We start from the raw sequence: 7,500 nt of genomic DNA, 5'->3' as shown, positions 1-7,500 counted from the left end.
GTTCACAGGACGTGCAGGGCAGTGGGAGGGGATAGGGGGAAGGTGAGATCTGACATTTTCTGAGCAGTGAAGCTTCAAACAGAAAAACACAGAAACATTTAAAGATGAAAGAATCAGTCGAAAAACAACTGAAAAACAGACGATAAATGAGTTTATACTAAAGTGTATAAACTCCATCTTTCTCCTCTCTCTCTCTTCTCTTCTCTCTCTCTCTCTCTTCTCTCTCTCTCTCTCTCTGATCAGTTCCTCTCCTCCTCCTCCCTCCCTCCCTCTCTCTCTCTCTTCTCTCTCTCTCTCCTTCTTTTTTCTCGCTCTCTTCTTTTCTCTTTCTCTTCTCCCTCTTCTCTTCTCTCCTTCTCTCTCTTCTCTCTCTCTCTCTTCTCTTCTCTCTCCTTTCTCTCTCTCTCTCTCTCTCTCTCTCTCTCTCTCTCTCTCTTCTCCTCTCCATTCTTCTCTTCTCTCTCTCTCTTCTCTCTTCTCTCTTCTCTCTCTCTCCCTCTCTCTCTTCTTTCTCCTCTCTTCTTCTTCTTCTTCTCTCTCTCTTCTTCTCTCTCTCTCTTCTCTCTCTCTCTCTCTTCTCTCTTCTTTCCTCTCTCTCTCTTCTGTCTCTCTCTCTCTTCTCTCTCTTCTCTCTCTCTCTTCTCTCTCTCTCTCTTTCTCTCTCTCGTGCGACCTTCCGACGACGAGCAGTTCTGTCTCGGTGGCTCGTGGGCGGAGCCTCGTCCACACGTCCAGGGTGAAGATCGTGCTGGTGCTGTTGAAGATGGAGGCGAGCGAGGACATGAGCGCCGCCAGCATGACGGCGAGCAGGAGGCCGCGCACGCCGTCCGGCAGCAGCGACACCACCAGCTTGGGGTACGCGATGTTACTGCAGCCCGCCTCCGTGCCGCACACCTGCCGACAGAGCTCAGGCACCACGCAGCCCACCTCGTCTGACAACAACAAAACAACAAACAACAAAAACAAACAAAACATATCAAAAACAACTAAAACACAAAACAACAAAACAAAAACATCAAAACAACTAAAAAACTAAAACAAAAACAACAAGAAATCAAACACAACAAACAACAAAAACAAAAAAACAACAAAAACATCAAAAACAACAAAAAACACAAAACAACAAAAACAACAAAAACATCAAAAACAACAAAAACAACTAAAACAACAAAAAACATCAAAAACAACAAAAACAACAAAACAAAAAACACAAAAACAACAAAACAACCAAAAACAACAAAAACAACAAAAACAACAAAAACAACAAAAACAAAAAAACAACAAAAACAACAAAAACAACAAAAACATCAAAAACATCAAAACAACCAAAAACAACAAAAACAACAAAACAACAAACACAACAAAAACAACAAAACAAAAAACATCAAAAACAACAAACACAACAAAACAACAAAACAACAAAACAACAAAAACAAAAAACATCAAAAACATCAAAAACAACAAAAACAACAAAAACAACAAAAACATCAAAAACAACAAAAACAACAAAAACAACCAAAACAACAAAAACAAAAACATCAAAACATCAAAAACAACAAAACAACAAAAACAACAAAAACAACAAAAACAACAAAAAACATCAAAAAAAAAAACATCAAAAAAAAACAACTAAAACATCAAAACAACAAAAACAACAAAACAACAAAACATCAAAAACAACAAAAACATCAAAAACATCAAAACAACAAAAACATCAAAAACAACAAAACAACAAAAACATCAAAAACAACAAAACACAAAAACATCAAAAACAACAAAAACAACAAAACAACTAAAACAACAAAAACATCAAAAACAACAAAACTACAAAACAAAACAACAAAAACATCAAAAACAACAAAACATCAAAAACAACAAAAACCAACAAAACAAACAAAACAACAAAAACATCAAAACATCAACAAAACAACAAAAACATCAAAAACAACCAAAACAAACAACAAAAAACATAAAAAACAACAAAAACAAGAAAAAAACACAAAACAACAAAAAACAAAAAAACAACAAAACATCAAAACAACAAAACACAAAAACATCAAAAACAAACAAACACAAAAACAACAAAAACAACTAAAACACAAAAACAAAAAACATCAAAAACAAAAAACAAAAAACAACAAAAACATCAAAACAACAAAACAACAAAAACAACAAAAACATCAAAACAACAAAACAACAACACAAAAAAACATCAAACAACAAAACAACAAAACATCAAAAACATCAAAAACAACAAAAACATCAAAACCAACAAAAACACAAAAACAACAAAAACATCAAAAACATCAAAAACAACAAAACAACAAAAACAACAAAAAAAAAACATCAAAAACAACAAACAATCAAAAAAACAACCCACCCCACCAAAACAACAAAAAACAACAAAAAAAAAAAAACTAAAAACAAAAAAAAAACACAAAAACAAAAACATCAAAAAAAAAACAACAAAAACAAAAAAAACAAAAACAACAAACAAACAAAACATCAAAAAAACAAAAAAAAACAAAACCAAAAACAAAACATCCAAAAAACAACAAAAACCAAACAAAAAACAAACCCCCCCAAAACAACAAAAAACCAAAATCTACAAAAAAAAACAACCTCAAACAACAAACACAACAAAACAACAAAACAACAAAACAACAAAAACATCAAAAACAACAAACATCAAAAACAACAAAACAACAAAAAACAACAAAACAACAAAACAACAAAAACAACAAAACACAAAAAACATCAAAAACAACAAAAACAACAAAACAACAAACAATAAAACAACAACAACAAAACAACCAAAACAACTAAAACATCAAAAACATCAAAAACAACAAACATCAAAAACAACAAAAACAACAAAACAACAAAAACATCAAAAACAACAAAAACATCAAAAACAACAAACAACAAAACAACAAAACAACAAAAACAACAAAAACATCAAAAACAACAAAAACAACAAAAAATCAAAAACAACAAAACAACAAACATCAAACATACAACCGCAAGCAGCATCGAGCGGCCCTCCCACACTGTTCACAAGTATATCCACGAGGGATGGGCATGATTAGTCGATTAATCGATAATTGATCATTAAGAATTTCATCGATTACGTTCATTTTAATCGAAAACCAAAGCAGGTCCTGTGTGTATCGTGACCAAACAGGTGTGTACATGTGCTCTGCATCAGAAGGAGCGAGACACAAACAGTGGGTCAGTCTGAACGAACCGAAGCACAATGGGATTTAACCAGATTTGTAGAAAAATTCCACACTTTCCGTTGCGTTGGGACAAGTTGTGATCCATGTGCACAGTGTAAAAAGCAGCAATTGTTTCTGTGTCCAGTGGGAAAAAGTTTTTCCAGGTGAGAGTCGCTCAATGTGGATGACGAGGCCCCGCCCCCCTCCCCCGACGCGTCCTGGTTTGACAAAACAAAATCTGGTCACACTGACCTGTATTCACCTGAGTCATGTCTTTTAATCCAACACAAGTTGAACACATCAGCCCCCACAGAGCTGGAGTTTTATCTTCACTTAGTTTATGTAAATTAGTGATGTGGTTTTAAGTTTTGTTTCTGTGAGATTTGAACAAAACTGAATAAACACATTATAATGTCAAACAGCTGATGTGGACTAGAGTCGTTATGTTTATAGTCGTAAAGTTGAAATTATTTATGCAGTATGCAGATAAATAATATGATGATCATTTTATATAAAACGTTAATGATTAATCGATAATCGATCGTTAATTCTTCCGACGATCGATTAAGAACATTTCATCAAATGCCCGTCACTAATCTCCACATCTCCCTCAGTCTGTTCACTTTTGGAGCTTGAAGCAGGATTAGGGGGTTTGTGAGGCAGCTTCACTGTGGTGCACTTAAAATCTTTATTTATTTATTTATTTTGGTCACAGGTTTATTCTGACATGAATTCACAGTAGGGACGGACTAAACCAGGACTAAACCAGGACTAAAACAGGACTAAACCAGGACTAAACCAGGACTTAACCAGACTGAAACAGGACTAAACAGACTAAAAACTACATAAACCAGACTAAACACCAGACTGAAACAGAACTAAACCAACAAGACTGAAACAGGACTGAAACAGGACTAAACCAGGACTAAACAAGAGCTAAACCTGGACAAAACTTGGACTAAAACAAGACTGAAACAGGATTAAGTCAGAACTAAACCAGGACAAGATTAGTTCAAAACCAGAACCAGAACCTGTACTGAAACCAAACGCTTAAACCAACACAAACCTAAAACTAAACCAGGACTAAACCAGGACTTGGACTTTGGTAGATTTGTGGAAGAAAAATGAACTGAAAAAGTCTGAAAAACAGGGTAACTCTGATTTAACGGACCTTAAACGAAGAACCTCGTTAAGACAAACACTATGGAGCTGGACTTTCTTCTGTTGGGGTAAAACCGGTTGGTATCGGGTCGTGAGTTTGGACCTGGTGAGGTTCCGTGTGACAGACCTGGGTAGAGAACGCGGCTGATCATCCCGGGGAAAACCATCAGGAACATGGGCAGAACTTTGAGGTACCCACAGAGAATACAGCCGCCTTTAACGTCTGTGAGACTCCGAGCGGCGAGACACCTCTGAACGATGACCTGCATCCACACACACACACACACACGAGAGAACTGAGCAAGTCTGAGTCCTGGTCTAGTCCTGGTTTAGTCCTGGTTTAGTCCTGGTTTTAGTCCTGTTTCAGTCCTGGTTTAGTCCTGAGTCCTGGTTTAGTCCGTGGTCAGTCCTGGTTAGTCCTGGTCTAGTCCTGGTTTAGTCCTGGTTTAGTCCGGTAGTCCTGGTTCAGTTCCTGGTTAGTCCTGGTTTTAGTCAGTGGTTTAGTCCTCCTGGTTCAGTCCTGGTTTAGTCCTGGTTTAGTCCTGGTTCAGTCCTGGTTTAGTCCTGGTTCAGTCCTGGTTTAGTCCTGGTTTAGTCCTGGTTTAGTCCTGGTTTAGTCCTGTTTTAGTCCTGGTTTAGTCCTGGTTCAGTCCGGTTCCCTGGTTTAGTCCTGGTTTAGTCCTGGTTCAGTCCTGGTTTAGTCCTGGTTAGTCCTGGTTTAGTCCTGGTTTAGTCCTGGTTCAGTCCTGGTTTAGTCCTGGTTTAGTCCTGGTTTTAGTCCTGGTTTAGTCCTGGTTTAGTCCTGGTTTTAGTCCTGGTTTAGGGTTTAGTCCTGGTTTAGTCCAGTTCCAGTTTGTTTTTAGTCCTGGTTTAGTCCTGGTTCAGTCCTGGTTTAGTCCTGGTTTAGTCCTGGTTTAGTCCTGGTTCAGTCCTGGTTAGTCCTGGTTTAGTCCTGGTTTAGTCCTGTTTAGTCCTGTTTAGTCCTGGTTAGTCCTGGTTTAGTCCTGGTTTAGTCCTGGTTAGTCCTGTTTAGTCCTGGTTTAGTCCTTGGTTAGTCCTGGTTTAGTCCTCGTTTAGTCCTGGTTTAGTCCCTGGTTTAGTCCTGGTTTAGTCCTGGTTTTAGTCCTGGTTCCTGGTTTAGTCCTGGTTTAGTTCCTGGTTTAGTCCTGGTTTAGTCCTGGTTCAGTCCTGGTTCAGTCCTGGTTTTAGTCCTGGTTTCTTAGTTCCTGGTTTAGTCCTGGTTTAGTCCTGGTTTAGTCCTGGTTCCTCCTTTAGTCCAGTCCTGGTTTGTTTAGTCCAGGTTTAGTCCTGGTTCCAGGTTTAGTCCTGGTTTTAGTCCTGGTTTAGTCCTGGTTTCCAGTCCTGGTTTAGTCCTGGTTTAGTCCTGTTTAGTCCTGGTTCAGTCCTGGTTTAGTTCCTGGTTGTCTGGTCTGCGTTTAGTCCTGGTTTAGTCCTGGTTTAGTCCTGGTTCAGTCCTGGTTTAGTCCTGGTTCCCTGGTTTAGTCCTGGTTTAGTCCTGGTTTAGTCCTTAAGTCCTGGTTTAGTCCTGGTTCAGTCCTGGTTCAGTCCTGGTTCAGTCCTGGTTTCAGTCCTGGTTTAGTCCTGGTTTAGTCCTGGTTTAGTCCTGGTTTACTCCTGGTTCAGTTCCTGGTTTAGTCCTGGTTTAGTCCTGGTTCAGTCCTGGTTTAGTCCTGGTTTAGTCCTGGTTCAGTCCTGGTTTTGGTTTTCCTGGTTTAAGTCCTGGTTTAGTCCTGGTTTAGTTTGGTTCCTGGTTTCCAGGTTCTGTTCAGTCCTGTTTAGTCTGGTTAGTCCTGTTTAGTCCTGGTTAGTCCTGGTTCAGTCCTGGTTCAGTTCAGTCTGGTTTAGTCCTGGTTCAGTTCCTGGTCAGTCCTGGGTTCATTCCCTGGTTCAGTCCTGGTTCAGTCCTGGTTCAGTCCTGGTTTAGGGTTCAGTCCTGGTTTAGTCCTGGTCAGTCCTGGTTCCTGTTCCTGGTTAGTCTTGGTCCTGGTTTAGTCCTGGTTCGTTCTGGTTAGTCCTGGTTTAGTCAGTTCCTGGTTCAGGGTTCAGTCCTGGTTTAGTCCTGGTTCAGTCCTGGTTTAGTCGGTTTAGTCCTTGTTCAGTCCTGGTTAGTTCTGGTTTAGTCCTGGTTTTCAGTCCTGGTTTTTCAGTCCTGGGCGGTGGTTCAGTCCTGGTTTAGTCCTGGTTTAGTCCTGTTTAGTCCTGGTTCTGTTTACCTGGTCCGTACACCAGTACCAGCCTCCCACGATGGCGATCCCAAACAGGACCCCGGGCCAGGGCAGGTCTCCGGTGGAGGCGTCGCGCAGGAGGCTGAAGGCGTCGGGGCGAGGAGTGTAACACCAGGGGGCGATGTGGTACCGCGCCGGGTCCAGAGACGAGCGGTTCACGGGCACAGACACAGGATACTTCTGCAGGAGCGAAGTGTACCCGCCCACCTCCGAGAACGCTGACACAACACACAACCACACAGTAAATGTACAGACATAAACTCCTGGTTCCATCGGCGAGACTCGGCTCCACTGACTCTGGCCCCAGTTCACTTCCTATAGAAAAAGGAGGCCCCGTCTCTCTGGACCCGCAGCTGTCAGGCTCCTCATTTTGGTCTTAAATGTTCGCCGTGACTCGCTCTGCATGATCTGGGTTTGTTTATTTCACAATTTTGTCCATAAATGAAGATCTGAACATTAATATCAGAACCTTAAACTTTCCCTGATAAACCCGCGGTGTGGGCAGAAAGGGGCATCACCAGTGTTACCAGTTTGTATATCTGAGTAAAAACAGTGTAACTGTTTACATTACTATTGTAACAACTGAAAATTTGGTAATGACGCATAAGTTCCTTTTTCAATTCGGTGCAACTTTACTTTTCTATGTATGTGGGCCGGTCCCCGTCCTGGTGGTGTGAACAGTTTGGTCGCACTCAGGACAGTCTGCCCCGGTCGACAGGGGGCCCCATCCGGGGGCAGAGCGGGCACAGTGGGCACAGTGGGCACAGTGGGCACAGTGGGCATTGATCCCTCAGTCCTGGGAAGCGGTGAGGTCCGGGCAGGAGGAGCTGTAAAGCAGCCAGAGCCATTTTCACCTCGAGCCTTTCCTAACCCAC

The 7,500-nt window shown here is 40.9% G+C and overlaps 1 protein-coding gene across 1 annotated transcript in view; it reads right to left on the bottom strand.

The window, feature by feature from the left end:
• LOC110174954 (sodium/glucose cotransporter 2-like) overlaps positions 1 to 7,500 on the bottom strand; it is a 24,978-nt gene that overhangs the window by 7,043 nt on the left and 10,435 nt on the right. Inside the window, 3 exon segments of the mRNA XM_055166941.1 lie at positions 674 to 932; positions 4,507 to 4,642; positions 6,614 to 6,843. Of these exon segments, the coding sequence (XP_055022916.1) occupies positions 674 to 932; positions 4,507 to 4,642; positions 6,614 to 6,843 (625 nt within the window).

Source organism: Boleophthalmus pectinirostris, unplaced genomic scaffold (assembly GCF_026225935.1).
Source record: "Boleophthalmus pectinirostris isolate CB_2022bp ecotype Guang Dong unplaced genomic scaffold, ASM2622593v1 HiC_scaffold_9, whole genome shotgun sequence".
NCBI lineage: Eukaryota > Metazoa > Chordata > Actinopteri > Gobiiformes > Gobiidae > Boleophthalmus > Boleophthalmus pectinirostris.
Note: the sequence above shows the minus strand (reverse complement) of the source record. Positions and strands in the feature narration are given on the sequence as shown.